The sequence below is a fragment of the Scyliorhinus canicula genome, chromosome 20, assembly GCF_902713615.1.
Source record: "Scyliorhinus canicula chromosome 20, sScyCan1.1, whole genome shotgun sequence".
In the NCBI taxonomy this organism is placed as follows: domain Eukaryota; kingdom Metazoa; phylum Chordata; class Chondrichthyes; order Carcharhiniformes; family Scyliorhinidae; genus Scyliorhinus; species Scyliorhinus canicula.
In genome coordinates this window covers 36,314,894-36,332,829 of record NC_052165.1, presented here as the reverse complement: position 1 = coordinate 36,332,829, position 17,936 = coordinate 36,314,894, and the positions used below count along the sequence as shown (strand labels likewise).

At 47.3% G+C, this 17,936-nt stretch overlaps 1 protein-coding gene across 10 annotated transcripts in view; it reads left to right on the top strand.

The window, feature by feature from the left end:
* Positions 1–2,483: 2,483 nt before the first annotated feature.
* Positions 2,484–17,936, top strand: part of LOC119955270 (POC1 centriolar protein homolog B-like) — a 121,302-nt gene continuing 105,849 nt past the window's right edge. For all 10 annotated transcript variants that reach the window (XM_038781335.1, XM_038781339.1, XM_038781336.1 and 7 more), the window contains exon 1: positions 2,484–2,670. In XM_038781335.1, coding sequence (XP_038637263.1) covers positions 2,656–2,670 — 15 coding nt within the window. In that variant the 5' untranslated portion in view covers positions 2,484–2,655. The remainder of the gene's footprint in view (positions 2,671–17,936) is intronic.

The window sequence follows — 17,936 nt, the reverse complement described above, 5'->3', positions numbered from 1 at the left end:
CAACACCGACAACTGCCAGTCTAGCCAAGGTCATCCCCACACCCCCACTACTTGCCTCCAAACAACCGCGCAACCTCAAACAAACCATTCTTTGCAGCAAACTACCCAGCCTTCAGAACAGCGACCATGACATCACACAACCCTGCCATGGCAATCTCTGCAAGACGTGCCAGATCATCGACATGGATACCACCATTACACAGGAGAACACCACTCACCAGGTACGCGGTACATACTCGTGCGACTCGGCCAACGTTGTCTACCTCATACGCTGTAGGAAAGGATGTCCCGAAGCGTGGTACATTGGCGAGACCATGTAGACGCTGCGACAACGAATGAACGGACATCGCGCAACAATCACCAGGCAGGAATGTTCCCTTCCAGTCAGGGAACACTTCTACAGTCAAGGGCATTCAGCCTCTGATCTCCGGGTAAGCATTCTCCAAAGCAGCCTTCAGGACGCGCGACAACTCAGAATCGCCGAGCAGAAACGTATAGCCAAGTTCCGCACACGAGTGCAGCCTCAACCAGGACTTCATGTCTCATTACCTTCACCCCCCACCATCTCGCCTGGGCTTGCGAAATCCTACCAACTGTCCTGGCTTGAGACAATTCATACCTCTTTAACCTGGGGTTACCCCTATCTCTGGATCTGTAAAGGCATGATTACCTGCAAATGCTCACGTTCTAAGCATTGTCTGGCATCTTTGAATTTGTCTACATATATGTTTCTGGAACATACCTCTTCATTCACCTGAGGAAGGAGCAGTGCTCCGAAAGCTAGTGTTTGAAACAAACCTGTTAGACTTTAACCTGGTGTTGAAGACTTTTTACAGTGCTCACCCCAGTCCAACGCCGGCATCTCCACATCATGGCCAACCAAGGAAGACATAGCTTCACACAAGATAGCGCTTTAGTTTGGTGCAGGTTTTCAGGCCTACAGACTCTTTGGTACCAAGCAAACACAATAACTTGCATTAATACTGTGCGCCTAATGTTCCAAGGTGCTTCACAGGATAGTTGAACAATAATTGAGAGGAAATTGAAGAATACATTAGGACACATGTCCAAAAGTTTAGTTGACAGCGTAGGTTTTGAACTAGGGGAGAGACAGAGAACTTTAGGGAGAGAATTCCAGACTTTATGGTCTAGCTAGCTGAAGGCATGTATGTTAACATTGAGACAAAGGAATTGGGGATGCACGAGAGGTTGGAGGAACACAAGAGGTCCTGGAGAAGTTTACAGGGAGGGATGGAGAAGTTTGCTCACCAGGATGTAGGGTTTCTATGGATGAAATTTTTGTTCTTTTTAAATCAAGACTTTGATGGACCAGAATCCAATGTAGATTTGTGTAATAATACAAACCCCAAAACTTTCTCAGTAATATGTTTTCAAGATGTGCTATGTCAGCAAAAGTCTTACTTTCTCTGCTCTGCCTCACCAGACATTGGTTCATGGAATCATGGAATTTACAGTGCAGAAAGAGGCCAATCAGCCCATCAAGTCTGCATCGGCCCATGGAAAGTGCACCCTATCCAAGCCCACATTGGGTGGCATGGTGGTTAGCACTGCTGCCAGGGATGTGGGTTCAATTCCAACCTTGGGTGACCGTTTGTGTGGGGTTTGCACTTTCTCCCCATGTTTTGCGTGGCTTTTCTCCAGGTGTGCCCGTTTCCTTCCACAGACCAAAAGATGTGGTTAGGTGGATTGTCCATGATAAATTGCCCCGAGTGCCCAAAGATGTGCAGGTTAGGTGGATTGGCCATGTTAAATTGTCCCTTAGTGCCCAAAGATGTGCAGGTTAGGTGGGTTTAGGAGGATAGGGCCGAGATAAGGTGCTCTTTCAGAGGTTTGGTGCAGACTCGATGGGCCAAATGGCTTCCTTCTGCAATGTCGGGATTCTATTCCAACTGGAAGAATCAATGGGTGACGCACAATCCCAGCATCCCTTACGGCGGTGAAAGTGCTCTATTAAAACCATTGGTACTGGGAGAATGAATATAGGAATTTCACTGTAACTTCAAACTCCAAAAGCTGCAAAACAGTCAAGGCAAACTCTAAAAATACATAAATATACCTCATACACTGTCCCTTTCTAGCTAACTGGTCATTTATTAGCACCAGCTGTTCCTGATTTAAAGAAAACGCTCACCTTTCTTTCCTTTAACTCCCTTCCTTTCCAACGTCGAATGCTATTTATATCTATGTATGTGTGTGTGTGTGTGCATAAAACGTCAAAACTTTTTTCTGCGGATTTCTGCTCCTATATAACTGTATTTCCCTGTAACAACAACAAGTCAAGCCGCAAACTGAGGCTAACTTTCCAGAGGCCGCGGTCCCCGCGCAGGCGCCGGCCAAACGGCAGCAACGTCCTCAGAAATTCAAAACCAGCCGTGCTCGCGCTCTGGGGGCAGGGCGGAGCTCGCGCGAGACGGGGACGGGGGAACAGACGCTTGCGCGGAGGGAAGGGGGCGGGGAGGCGCGCATGCGTGGAGGGGAGGTTTCCTGTTAAATGGCGGATCACCGTTATTCGCTGTAACGCCGGTGGGTGATGGTTGTTGTTAGTCACCGCCGCCGGATGTCGCGAGTTGGGGACGGACGGAGGTTTGGAGGCTGTTTTGACATTCCTCAGTGACCTCGGCTCCTTTGAGCGTCATGGCCTCTGCTCTGGTAAGAGAAGGTGGCGGGTGGCTGGGTGAAGTAGTCATACGGGGCAGGAAGAGGCCACTTGGCCCACCCTGCCTCTGTTGGTTCCTTGAAGGAGTTTTCCAATCAGTCCCATAAACTCCATTGATTTTATCTTTGGCCCTTCAACTTTTCCTTTTTAAGTATTTTCCCTTTCGATGAATCGGTTTCCGCTGCACTTTCGGGCAGCTGATTCAGTAGGGGCTGGTTTGGAATAGGGATGTACGCACAAAAGTAAAATATTGTCATCTGGTTCAAAGTCTCTGTTAATTGACTCATAATAGCTGTTGCTACTTGTTTTTGTAAATTATTCTGAAGCAGCCAGTTTGGTATTTTAATCTGAGTGTCTGGTCTGACTTATATTAATTGTTTTCTAAAGTGAAGAACATGCGTGATGGAACACATTTCGGGGTCCAGATAATGGCCCAGTTGTTTGCCCTTGCAGATTATATGGACGCGATTTCATTCAGTTTGCGTGATGTGGGCTTGACTTTAAGGAAATGAGTATCTGGAAATGTCACACTAACACAAACTTCCACTACAACAAAAGCAGTTTCACAGGTGGGAAATACAAACTGGGCGCTGAGCTAGGAAAAAGTTGGAAACAGTGACTCAAAGCTCTAAGAAGCCTTTTTAATGAAGGTGAATGAAAGGTGGCAACGCAGAGAAGTCTAACAGTGCAGGAGAAGTTTGATGTTTTTGTTTGGTCATGGCAGGGAGGGGCAAGTGTCATCAGCAGAGGGTGGCTGACCCACTATAGGAATGTAGATGAAGCAGAGAAGGTGTGTAAGGTTAGAACGTTGGGACACTGCACAGGTGGCGAGGCAGGAATGGGAAATGGTCTTTGCTGGAGATGCTGTGGCTAGGCTCAGATTGGTAAAAAATGGGACTGTGCGACAACCCAGTCCCCCCCTCCCCCCCCCCCCTCCCAAGAAGTGGATGTCTGAGAAAGAGGATGGTAAAATATGTCTGATGCAATGGAGAAACCAATTGTTATAGCTGGATATGATTTATAGAACATAGAAAAATACAGCACAGAACAGGCCCACGATATTGTGCTGAATTTTTGTCCTAGATTAAGAACAAATTAATCTACACTCTATCATTCTACTGTAATCCATGTACCTATCCAATAGCTGCTTGAAAGTCCCTAATGTTTCCGACTCAACTATTTCCACAGGCAGTGCATTCCATGCCCGCACTACTCTCTGGGTAAAGGTAAAGAACCTACCTCTGACATCCCCCCCCCCCCCCCCCCCCCCCCCCATATCTTCCACCATTCACATTAAATTTATGTCCCCTTGTAATGGTTTGTTCCACTCGGGTGGGTGGGGGGGGTGGGGGGGGGGGGGAGTCTCTGATTGATTATCTATCTATTCCCCTGATCATCTTATAAACCTCTATCAAGTCGCCCCTCACCCTTCTCCGTTCTAATGAGAAAAGGCCTAGCACCCTCAACCTTTCCTCGTAAAACCTCGTAAGGCAAGATCCTGGTAAATCTCCTTTACATCTTTTCCAAAGCTTCCACATCCTTCCTAAAATGAGGCAACCAGAACTGCACACAGTACTCCAAATGTGGCCTTACCAAGGTTTTGTACACCTCACGGCTCTTAAATTCTATCCCTCTGCTAATGAACACTAGCACACCATAGGCCTTCTTCACAGCTCTATCCACTTGAGTGGCAGCTTTCAAAGATCTATGAACATAGACCCCAAGATCTCTCTGCTCCTCCACATTGCCAAGAACCCTATCGTTAACCCTGTATTCCACATTTATATTTGTCCATCCCAAAATGGACAACCTCACACTTTTCAGGGTTAAACTCCACCTGCCACTTCTCAGCCCAGCTCTGCATCCTATCTATGTCTCTTGCAGCCGACAACAGCCCTCCTCACTATCCACAACTCCACCAATCTTCGTATTGTCTGCAAATTTACTAACCCACCCTTCAACTCCCTCATCCAAGTCATTAATGAAAATCACAAACAGCAGAGGACCCAGAACTGATCCCTGCGGTACGCCACTGGTAACTGGGCTCCAGGCTGAATATTTGCCATCCACCACCTCTCTCTGACTTCTATCGGTTAGCCAGTTTGTTATCCAACTGGCCAAAATTCCCACTATCCCATGCCTCCTTACTTTCTGCATAAGCCTACCATGGGGAACCTTATCAAATGCCTTACTAAAATCAATGTACACTACATCCAACACTTTACCTTCATCCATGTGCTTGGTCACCTCCTCAAAGAATTCAATAAGACTTGAGGCAAGACCTACCCTTCACAAATCCGTGCTGACTATCCCATATCAAGCAGTGTCTTTCCGGATGCTCAGAAATCCTATCCCTCGGTACCCTTTCCATTACTTTCACTACCACCGAAGTAAGACTGACTGGCCTGTAATACCCAGGGTTATCCCTATTCCCTTTTTTGAACTGGGACACTTCATTCGCCACTCTCCAAACCCCTGGTACCACCTCTGTTAACAGTGAGGACGAAAAGATCATTGCCAACGGCTCTGCAATTTCATCTCTTGCCTACCATAGAATCCTTGGATATATCCCGTCAGGCCCGGGGAACTTGTCTATCCTCCAGTTTTCCAAAATGCCCAACACATCTTCCTTCCCAACAAGTATCTCCTCGAGCTTATCAGTCTGTTTCACACTGTCCTCTCCAACAATATGGCCCCTCATTCGTAAATACTGAAGAAAAGTACTCCTTCAAGACCTCTCCTATCTCTTCAGACTCAATACACAATCTCCCGCTACTGCCCTTGATCGGACCTACCCTCGCTCTAGTCATTCTCATATTTCTCGCGTGTAATGCCTTTGGGTTTTCCTTGATCCTACCCGCCAAAGATTTTTCATGCCCCCTCTTAGTGCTCATAATCCCTTTTTTCCGTCCCCTCCTGGCTATCTTGTATCCATCCAGCGCCCTGTCTGAACCTTGTTTCCTCAGCCTTGCGTAAGTGTCCTTCTTCCTCTTAACAAGACATTCAACCTCTCTTGTCAACCATGGTTCCCTCACTCGACCATCTCTTCCCTGCCTGACCGGGACATACATATCAAGGACACGTAGTATCTGTTCCTTGAACAAATTCCACATTTCAAATGTATCCTTCCCTGACAGCCTATATTACCAACTTATGCACTTCAGTTCTTGTTTGACAGCATCGTATTTACCCATCCCCCAATTATAAACCTTATGCTGTTGCATGCACCTATCCCTCTCTATTACTGAACTGAAAGTTACAGAATTGTCGTCACTATCTCCAAAATGCTCCCCCACTAACAAATCTATCACTTGCCCTGGTTCATTACCAAGTACCAAATCCAATATGGCCTCCCTCTGGTCGGACAACCTACATACTGTGTTAGAAAGGCTTCCTGGACACACTGCACAAACACCACCCCATCCAAACTATTTAATCTAAAGAGTTTCCACTCAATATTTGGGAAGTTGAGGTGACCAATGACTACTGCCCTGTGACATCTGCACCTTTTATGAATTTTCAGCCATTTTGGCAATGAACGATGGTGGGGGGGGTGGGGGGGGGGGGTGGATGCAAGGATGGATATCATTATTGAGGGATTTGAGCAAAGTGTTTGGTAATTAATAACACATTTATGAAACTTTGCAGTTTAGGAGGTTAAAAGTAGGGTGTTAGTTGGAGAGAATGGGTGGTTTGAGGGTGAGTTTTTAAGGAAACAGTGACGTCTATCTAATCAGGAAGACAATGGTGCCTAAAGCAAGGGCAATATTTACAATGTCAGTTAGCATATCTGACTGGAGCAAGCTAAAGTGTGGTATTGAAATATGAGCCAACGTTAGATTTTAGGTTCTGGTTCAATGTTCTCCCTGCTCTAGATTCACCAGAGATTGGTGAAAGCCTCGTTCACAGGACAAAATTGACCATATTCATCAGTTTGGAGTTTTTGATAAAGTTCTGGTGGGTACGTAGGTGACTGCTAAGGCCAATCTGCGTGCAGAAAATTCTGCTGAAAATAGCGTAGGATGCTGCAGACAACTGAATTATGGACAAGCTGCTGGCTTGGATTTACTCCACTTGTATTTTCTCTCTGCCTCTGATATGCGATTGCTTAAGGAGATTGCCCTGTTTTTTTATTTATTTGGTCGCAGAGCTCCTGGGTGAGCTTCTCCCAGGACTCGGACACTATAGTAGGACTCTTAGGTTAAGCCTTGAGTGATCTCTTAGCGCTTCCTTTGACCACCTCAAACTGACGAGCGTAAGTGAGTGTCGGGTATTCTGGCAACATAACCAGCCCAATGCAGTTGTGACTGTCTCAATATGACGTGGATAATTGGAATACCAGTTTGGCTGAGTATCTCAGTGCCTGGTATTCTGTCCTGTCACTGATGTTCATTAGCTTCTGAAGGCTGCTCAAGTGAAAGTGGCGGAGCTTCTTGGCAGATCACTGGTGCACAGTTTTGCATGAGTTGAGTACATAGTTGCCAGGACTATATAGCCTTATAAACTTTGTTTAGTGTGCTGACTTGCCCCTCTTTGTTACTAGACTGATTATTTGAAGTCTGCCAAAAGTATCACCTTGCTTTGGCAATTCTTCTGTTCGTGAAATTAAGTGGTCTGAAAAGGGGTGGGAAAGCAAACAGCAGTAGAAAGACTTTTATAATTTTCTAGAAGCTAATTATCAATTTACTGTCAAGCTGCCCAGCCTTTTAACAGTAAAATAAATTTAATATTTTCCATATTTGCCTATATGGGGTCCTTCAAAATAACTCGTGTGAAACTTGAGATGTAATAGGTGCATTATAAATGCAAATATTTGGTGTGTGGTAGGTAACTGAATAAAATAATAGGTAAATTGTGATATGGTAAGCAATACTATTCAAGCCGTTTCCATCATTGTCAGTAAACTGATGGAAGGGGTCATCAACTGTTCTGTTAAGTGGCACTTACTACAAAATAACCTGTTCAGTGATGCTCAGTTTGAGTTCCACAAGGGTTGCTCAGTCCCTGATATCATTACAGCCTTGGTTAAAACATGGACAAAGAACGAACTCCTGAGATGAGAGTAACTGTCCTTGACATCGATGCCACATTTGATCAAGTGTGGCATTAAGGAGCCCAAGTAAAGCTGGCACCAATGGGACTCTGCAGTGCTGGTTGAAGTCAGACCCAACATAAAGGAAGATTGCGGTGGTTGTTGGAGATCTGTCATCTTGGCTTCAGGACGTCACTACATTTTGGGTAGTATCATAGGCCCAATTATCTTCAGCTGTTTTATCAATGAATTTCCTTGCGTCATAAAGTCAGAAGTGGGGATGTTCAGCACCATTTGCACTCGGATACTGAAGTGGCCCATGTCCAAATGCAGCAAGACCTGGACAGTATCCATGTTTGGGCTGACGCATGGCAAGTAACATTCGCACTACACAAGTACCAGGCAATGACTATCTCCAGTAAGAGAATCTGATCCTCGCTTTTTTTATTTAGAGCACCCAATTATTTTTTTTTCCAATTAAGGGGCAATTTAGCCAATCCACCTAGCCTGCACATTTTTGGGTTGTGGGGGTGCAACCCACGCAAACATGGGGAGAATGTGCAAACTCCACATGGACAGTGACCCAGAGCCGCGATCGAACCTGGGACCTCGGCGCTGTGAGGCAGCAAGGCTAACCCACTGCGCCACTGTGCTGCCCCCTAATCATTGCCTCTTGGCATTCAGTAGCATTACTGTCTCTGAATATTCCTGTATCAGCATCCTCGGATGTTGATAGGATGTGCCAATGAGAGCATTCTATCCGCCTGCATCACAGCTTGGTATGGCAACTGCTCAGTCAAAGATCGCAAGAAACTGCAGTGTGGTGAACTCAGCACAAGCTTGCCACCCTCGCATTGATTTTGTATACATCTCCTGCTGTCTCAGGAAGGCAGATAGGGACTTCTGGTGGCAGCTATGAAGGGGTAGGTCGCACGTTTGGTGGCTCCTGTTCGGGTTGGAGCTTTGGATGTTTTTTCCCTGTGGGTTTTTTTTGTATGATCTGATTTGGAAAATTAATGCTTGATGTAACTGACGAGGGATCCTACATCAGTGCATGGAGAGGTGGATCAGGAGTGCTCGCAAAGGAAGAAATAGGCAAATGGAGAAGGCTTGGGCTGAGGCTGCAGCGGGAGAAAGCATGGCGGATGACTGGAGTTCTGGCTCGACGGCCCAGTGGTTGACGGAGCAGCTGATGCAGTTCATATAGGAGGGCTTCACCAAGCAGAAACAGGAATGCTTGGACCTGATTAAGGAATCAATTGCACGGCTGCAACTCAGACTGGCTCGAGGACTGGCGACCCAGAAAGTGGAGAAGGCACTGACTGAACAGAAGGAACACCAAGCAGCAGTGGAGTTGGAGGTGGGGTTGTTGAGAGACCAACAGAAAAGATTTCAGGAAAAGGTGGATGATCTAGAGAACGGGTCCTGCCGGCAGAACCTGAGAATCGTGGGTCTCCCGGAGGGATCCGAAGGAACGAATGCAGGCGCATACATAGCGGGTATGTTTGAGAAGTTACTGGGGGAGGGGATGTTCACCTGACCCTTGGAGGTGGACAGGGTGCACAGAGCACTAGCGAGAAAGCTGAGTGTAGGTGACCCCCCCCCCCCCCCTCCCCCCAAGAGCAATGGTGGTGAAATTACACAGGTACCTGGACAAGGAATGTATCCTATGGTGGGCCATATGGACACGGAGCTGTAAATGGGAGAACAGCATCTTGCGTATATATCAGGATCTGAGCGTGGATGTGGCCAGGAGAAGTGCAGGGTTCGACCAGATAAAATCGACCCCTTTTCAAGGAGAAGGTTACGTTTGGACTGCTGTATCTGGCCTGTCTTTGGGTCACTCACAAGAGCAACATTTCTACTTCGAGTCGCCTGAGGAAGCAATGGACTTCGCTAGAAGGAAAGGGCTGGTAGCAGACTGAGGTGTTTGGACTGAACTTTTCTGCAGCATTCACGTTTGAAAAAGTTTTTGTTTTTGGATGTTATCTGCCTTCTCTATCGATTTGGGGCCTGTGGATGAGCTGTGTGAGTTAATTTGCATTTGCACTGATGGGGAATGGAGGTATGAATGTTAGATGTTGGATCTTCTGTTTGTTCTTTTTCTTTCTTTTTCTTTTGGGCAATTGGGTTGGGATTGTTTTTTCGTTTGCATATGGGTGTCCGGGGTGGGGGATAGATTGGAAAATGTCTGGTGCCATGGGCGGGGGCCACCAAGCTAGTGGGGTGGGCTAGCTCACTGAAGCGCAATGGGGGGTGAGCAGATGTTATGCTTGTTGAAGGGGGCTACTTGTATGGTGCAGTTACTGGGGGAGGAGGGGGAATGTTCTGCTGACGGGGGAGGGTCTTTTGATGGGGTACTGGGGTCACTGCTGATGAGGACATTTAATGAGGCAAGGGGGAGAGCGAGACTTCCCCCGACGATGTCACAGGCCACTATCTCATTGATCCTGACCGGGTGGAATGGGGGTTATCTGTGGGAGGGACTAGGGCGGTTTGGATTTGGATGGGGCTTCATTGCCTGGGTCAGCATTGCCTGGGTCAGGTTGCTGTATCAGATGCCCGTGGCGAGTGTTTGGACGAACAGGTTGACATTGGGCTATTTTAGGCTGCACCGGGGGACAAGGCACGGATGCCCCCTCTCCCCACTGTTGTTCACACTGGCCGTAGAGCCGCTGGCAATGCATTGAGAGACTCCATGGGGCTGGTCCGGGGAGTGGGGGTAGAGGGTGGAACACAGAGTCTCTCTATATGCAGACAACCTGCTCTTGTGTGTCGGACCCACTGGAAGGGATGGAAGAAATTGAGGATTCTGCAGGATTTTGGCCGGTTTTCTGGTTATAAAATGAACATGGGGGAGAAAAGTGAGATGTTCACGATCCAGGCAAGAGGGCAGGAGAGGCGATTGGGGAAGCTGCCATTTAGAGTGGTGGGGAGAAGCTTCCGGTACCTCCGCATCCAAGTGGCGTGGGAATGGGAACGGCTGCACAACCTAAATCTGGCCTGACTAGTAGACCAAATGAAGGAGATTTCCAAAGGTAGGACATGCTCCTGCTGTCGCTGGCTGGGAGGGTACAGACAGTGAAAATGACGGTCCTCCCGAGATTCCTGTTTGTGTTTCAGTATCTCCGCATCTTTATTCCGCGGTCCTTTTTTAAAAAAAAAAAAAAACGGGTTAACAAGGTGATCCCGGGACTTGTATGTGGCAGGTAAGACCCTGCGAGTTCAAAAGGGGATTCTGGAGCGCAGCCGTGGGGAGGGCGGGTTGGCACTCCCGAACTTTAGTAATTATTACTGGGTGGCGAATATAGCCATGATTAGAAAGTGGGGGGGGGGGGGGGGGGGGGGGGGGGGGGGGGTCGATGTGGAACCAGTAGAGGCGGCATCATGTAAGGGCACTAGTTTGGGGCCGTTGGTAACTGCGCCTCTGCAGTTCCCGCTGGCGTGGTACTCCACCAGCCCTGTGGTGGTTGCAGCCGTGAGAGTCTGGGGGCAATGGAGGAGACATGTGGGAGCAGAGGGAGCATCGGTCTGGTCCCCAATCTGCAATAATCACCGGTTTGCCCTGGGGAGGCTGGATGGAGGGTTCTGGAGAAGGCAGGGAGCAGGGATCGAGAGGATGGGAGATCTGTTTATAGAGGGGAGCTTTCGCAGCCTGAGGGAATTGGAAGAGTCTCAACCTTCCTGCTCCTACCACCAAGGGGGATACAGGAGAGGATAGTTTCCAGAATGTTGATGGGAGAAGGGAGGATTTCGGACATTTTATAACGAACTCATGGGGTCAGAAGAAACGTAGACCGAGGAGCTGAAACACAAATGGGAAGAGGAGTTAGGAGGAAAGATCGAGGACGGTCGCTGGGCGGACGTGTTGAGCAGTCAATGTGTCCACATGTGCCAGGCTCGGCCTGTGATACAGTTCAAGGTCATTCACCGGGCTCACGTGATAGTGGCTTAGAGTAGGGTGTTAGTAACGGTGGGACCTCTGAGGGAGGAAGACGGCTTTTGCACTATGTTTATATTTGTACAATATTTCTTCTGTTATTGTTATAAAACCATAAATACCTCAATAAAATGTTTTTTAAAAAAAAGGAAGGCAGACATCATTATCAGAGACCCATCCCACCCAGGCATTGCCTTCTTCCAGACCCTTCCATCAGGCAGAAGTCTGAAGACTCGCATATCCAGACATAGGAACAGCTTCTTCCCCACAGCTGCTAGACTCCTCAATGACTCTCCCTCGGACTGATCTGTTCCCTATAAGAACACTCTTCATGACGCTCTGTGCTGTTCTTGCTCATGTATTTGCTTTGTTTGGCCCCTTATTCTGCATTGTAACCAATCACTGTTTGACAAGACAATGTACTCTGTTGATTATTCTTTGACTACTGTGTACGCACTGTATGCGTTCCTTCAGCCGCAGAAAAATACTTTTCACTGTACTTCGGCACATGACAAATCCAATCAAATATTGTGGCTACAAAAACAGGTGAGAGGCTAGGAATTCTGCATTGTGTAACACCACCTGACTCCCTGAAGCCTGTCCACTACATACAAGGCACAAGTCAGAAGTGTGATGGAATCTCTCCACTTGGCCTCAGTGCCGCTCCACCAGCACTGGACACCATCCTGGACAAAGCATCCCAATTTGATTGGCACCTCATCCACAAACATTTACTTCTTCCAACACCAATGCAGTAACAGTCGGCAAGAACTCACTAAGACTCCTTAGATAGCACCTTCCAAACCCAGTACCTCTGCCATCTAGAAGGACAAGGGGAACCAATACATGGGACCACACTACCTGTTCACATCAAAGCCACTGGCCATCCTGACTCGGAAATATATCAGCATGCCTTCACTGTTATTTGCCCAAAATCCTGGATGTCCCTACCTAAACGCAGGGACTGCAATGGTTCAAGACAGCTCACCACCATCTTCTCAAAGGCAATTGGGATGGGCAATGAATATTGGTCTAGCCAACCTTACCCGCATCCTCGAATGAGCTTTTCAAAAAGGTGTCTTGAACACAAACATTGAGGTGCTTTACAAGAGAATTATAAAGCAAAAATAAAAACCATCAACATATGGCAATATTATGGCACATGGTCTAAACTTTGATCAAAAGTAGGTTTTAGGGCAGCACGGTGGCCTAGTGGTTAGCACAGCTGCCTTACGGCGCTGAGGTCCCAGGTTCGATCCCGGCTCTGGGTCACTGTCCGTGTGGAGTTTGCACATTCTCCCCGTGTCTTCGTGGGTTTCGCCCCCACAACCCAAAAATGTGCAGATAGGTGGATTGGCCATGCTAAATTGCCCCTTAATTGGAAAAAATAATTGGGTAATCTAAATTTATTTTTAAAAAGTGTAGGTTTTGAGGAGTTCCTTAAAGGGATATATTTAGAGAAGTTTAAGAAAGGAATTCTAGATCTTGATACATTGGCGACTAAAGACATGTCCACCAATGATGGAGCAATTAAAAAGGTTGTTCATTGTGGCCCGAAATAGATGAGTGTGGGTATTTTGAGGGTTGAGAAACTGGAGGAGTGGGGTGAGGCTATTGAGGAATTTGAAAACCAGGCTACGAATATTAAAATGACAACTTTTCTTCACTGGAAGCCATTGTGAAGTCAGGGACAATTGGTGACTGGGGCTTAGTGCAAATAAAGACATGGGAAGCAGAGTTTCAGATGACTTCAAGATTCCAGAATGTGGCTGTTTTTTCTTCCATAACCAATCACTATTTCTGCTTTAATTCACAAGTTTCTTTTTCTGTTGTCAGCATATGTTGTCCACATATCCATGTCGCAGAATTAAGCTGACAGGAAAACAAAAATGAACGTCATAATGATGTCAAAACACATACTGTCTGTTTGATTCAAGATGTAGTCCGATGCCACTTGGAATGAAGGAATAAAAGTTGTCTCTCGGTTTTCAGTTATGGTACAAAGTGAAATTAAGCTAGGGCATTTAAAAGTTTAGTCCCTAAACAGACTATCCCGTTACAAGTCTGAAAATGGAAGAATGTTCGTTGGTGCTGGAATTTTTACATTCTGTCTGGGTTATCTCTGTCTCCCTCAAGTTATTATACTTTGTCAAAATTGCTGTATATTTCATCCGACCCCCCCCCCCCCCCCCCCCCCCCACACCACCCCCCCCCCCCCCCCCCCCCCCCCCCCCCCCCCCCCCCCCCCCCACCCCCCCCCCACCCCCCCCCCCCCCCCCACCCCCCCCAATTTTTTAATCTGTCTGGTAACTGTACTCTCATTTCCTTGAGCATTATGCCTCTCTTTAAAGCCTTCACATTCTTCCTACATCATTAGTTCCCGGAATTGGACACAAAAACACGAGTTGAGACTGAAATGGTTTGTCAGAACCTCCTTGCTTTCGTACTCTTTGGCTTTCATTTATAAATTCGGAGTACCCAATAATATTTTCCAATTTAGCGTGGTCAATCCACCTACATCTTTGGGTCTGTGGGGGCGAAACCCACGCGCAAACGGGGCAAATGTGCAATGTGCAAACTCCGTACGGACAGTGACCCAGATCCGGGATCGAACCTGGGACCTCCGTACCGTGAGGCAGTAGTGCTAACCACTGTGACACCGTGTTGCTGACCCATATTCTTTTTAACCCCTTTCTCGACCTAGTGCAGAAACCTCGGTTGTTCCTGTGCCTTGAATCATGTTCATCATTTGATATTGATGTTCCACATTCTTAGTACTAAAATATTAGTTCTCTGCATCAAATTTCACGTTTGATGTGTTCACTCATTCCACCAGCCTGCCTCTTGTTCACTGATGCATGTTATCTGATTGAAATGATTGCTTCGGGAAGGAAGACTGAGATATCCCTCAAAAGAATATTGCTTCAGAAGTATTAAATATACATTTTGCATTCTTCATTTTGGTTAGATTTTGAACAAATGTCCCTTTTAATCCTAAAATCAAAGTAACAGCCTTAAATCCTCCAAGAATGAAAGAAGATATGCATGTGTTACTCTGCAATCCTTTTTTTCAAAAATGTATTTTATTACAAACATGTATCAAAACAGGTTACAGCAAGCAAACACCCCAGGAAACATGCTTCCCTACAATCAACTATACAGTCTGTACAGATTTCCCCCCTTTTTTCACCCCCCCCCCCTCCTCCGCTACGAACACCCCTTCAAATACGGTCACAAACATCTCCACCTTTCCTCAAACCCCCCCTAAAGAGCTCCTTAACTCATACTTTATCTTCTCCAATCGCAGGAAGTCATACAGGTCACCCAACCAAGCTCTACCACCGGTGGCGATGCTGACCGCCACTCCAGCAAAATCCACCACCGTGCAATCAGAGGCCAAGGCATTGGCCTTCCTCCTCTCCATGAGCTCCGGCTTCTCTGAGACCCCCAAATATCGCCACCAAAGGGTCTGTGTCTACCTCCTTCTCCACTATCGTGGCTAAGACTGCGAACACACCTGCCCAGAATCTTCCCAATTTTTTGCAGCCCCAAAACATTTGCACATGATTCGCTGGCCCCGCCCACATCTCTCACACTCCTCTGCTACCCCTGAAAGAACTCACTCATTCCGCCCGAGTCATATGCACCCTGCGCACAACCTTAAACTGTATCAGGCTCATCCTTGCACATGAGGTCTCGTTTACCCTACGCAGTGCCTCCATGCTCGCCAATTGATCTCTCCTCCCAACTCCGCTTCCTATTTCTCCTTGATCTTCACCACCTGCTCGCCTCCCTGCTCCCCTAGCCATGTGTATATATATATATATACCCAATTCTTCCCTCCCCTTCCACATCTGGGAGCAGCAGTCGCTCCAGCAGGGTGTATCCTCGGCAACCCCTTCCAGACCTTTTGCGCAAAGTCCCTAACCTGCAGGTACCTGAGCTCACTCCCCCTCAGCAGCTCTACCCTCTCCCTTAGCTCCTCTGCACCTGACGACCCCTTCCTCCAAATCCCATACCGTGACCATTCTCTCTCTCTCTCTCTCTCTCTCTCTCTCTCTCTCTCTCTCTCTCTCTCTCTCTCTCTCTCTCTCTCTCTCTCTCTCTCTTCCCCCCCCCCCCCCCCCCTCCCAGCTCAAACTTGATTTTCGCACTGCGGCGTTAGCACCGACATCCCTTCCAACCTAAAATGCCTCCCCGTCTGATTCCATATCTTTACTGTGGACTGCACCAGCGGGCTTCTTGACTACCTGCTCTGAACCATTGGCAATGCTGCTGTCACCGTAGCCCTCAAACTAGACCCTTTACAAGATTCCTCCTCCATTCTACCCATCTACCCCTTCTCCTTCTCACCAACGCCGCACCTTGTCCACATTCACCGGCTAATAATAATGAAGCAAGTTCAGCAACGCCAACTCCCCCTGCTGCCTCTGTAGCAGGGTCCTCTCCACCTTCGGCACCTTCCCCGCCTAGCCAAAGTCAGAAATGGTCGTGTCCGCTTTCTGAAAAAAGGCCTTTGGTTTAAAGATCAGGAGAGCTTGAAAGATAAACAAGAACCTCGGCAGAATATTAATTTTCACAACTTGGACCCTCCCTGCCAGCATTAAGTGCAGTGTATCCCACCTATTAAGAGCCTCCCTAGCCTGCTCCACCAGCTTCGTTAAGTTCCACTTGTGGAGCCCCGTCCATTCCCTTGCTACCTGAATCCCCAAATCCCTAAACCTATCCCTCGCTACCATAAATGGCATCCCCCCCTTTAAATTAGCCCGCTGTGCCAGCCCCCCCTAAACTAGCCCGCTGTGCGAGCTCATTCAATGGGAATACCTCCCTTTTCCCTACATTCTGCTTGTACACTGAGAACCCTCCAAATCTCCCCAGCAGGCCCATAATCCTTCCCATACACTCCAACGGAACCAAAACATACAGCAAGAGGTCATCGGAATAGAGCGACGCCCGATGCTTGCTCCACAATCCTTTAAAGACAAAAATAAACTTGTCTGTCTGAATATTAGAAAATATAATTTGGTGGATCATATTAGCCAGTTTTACATATACATTTTGAGAATTGTAGTCTGTGTTCTGTTTTGCTCTTCTACCTAAAATATTTCAGTAGCTGTCTAACGCAAGATAACCATACAGTTGTAGCAAGTGGGAAAAGGTTAAAGTTATAGTTACAAACTAAGATAATTCTGCACAAAAAACATCGGCTAAACACGTGGGGCACCATCTGCAGACTGAGAAAAGGTTGCAGAAAAAGATGTTTGGTTATCATTTAAATCGGTTACAAGTTGAGATATGGAAATTCCTCTTTAATTTTTTTTGAACAATATTTTTATTCTCCATTTTCACATTTTCTTCACTAACAAACAGTAAACGGCAGCGAATACAATGTCAATCACCCTACCAACAACAACGAACCCATCCTCTCACCACCCCCCAAATAACGGCCTACCTGACAATATAAGCATCAAATAAAACTAAACCTCCCAAGGGGGAAAAAAGGAATCCGGAATCGCCCCTGGTGACCATTGACACATGTGGTCCACCCTGAACCCCCAACCACCCTAATAGTCAATGCCATCCAAACCCTGAAAGAATACCGTGAATGGCACACACACACATACACACACACACCCCTCCTCCCCACCACTTCCTCTTGTAAATTCCTTCCCCCAACTTTTCACCCTGGCTAGACTCACCGAAAACTTGTTCTGCCAGGCTCCGATGGCCGCAACCCCTCCCCCACCTCACTCCTGTTCACTGGCCGGCTTAAACCGGCCAGTGTGGAGACCCCCGCCCGGTTCTCCTTCCTCCTTGCCCGGTTCCAGGAAAACCAAGAAATCCCCTTTAGCACACAACCCGAGCATACACACCCATGCCCCAAAGAACCATCATTGCAAATGCAAGTCCCAACTCTTCCCTTGTCCAAATATACAGCGTCGACTCATTTAGTACATACACCAACACGCAGTGAAAAAATAAAGTCACATGAGGCTACATCGGTGCACGACCCGCTCTCAGTCCCATTTCTCAATTCTGCCACAGTCCTTCTGCTTTCGCAATCTCTTCCGCCGTCCCAAAATAAAAGTCCTTGGATTTGTAGGTCTCCCTCAACTTAGCTGGATATACTGTGCCGCACTGCACCTTGCTGATGTACAGTGCCTTCTTCACCTGGCTGAAGGCACCTCCTTGCCAGCTCCACTGTAAAGTCCTGGTATATGTGTATACTAGCCCAGTGCACCACCTGATTCTGCTTTGCCCAGCACAGGACCGTCTCCTTCACACTG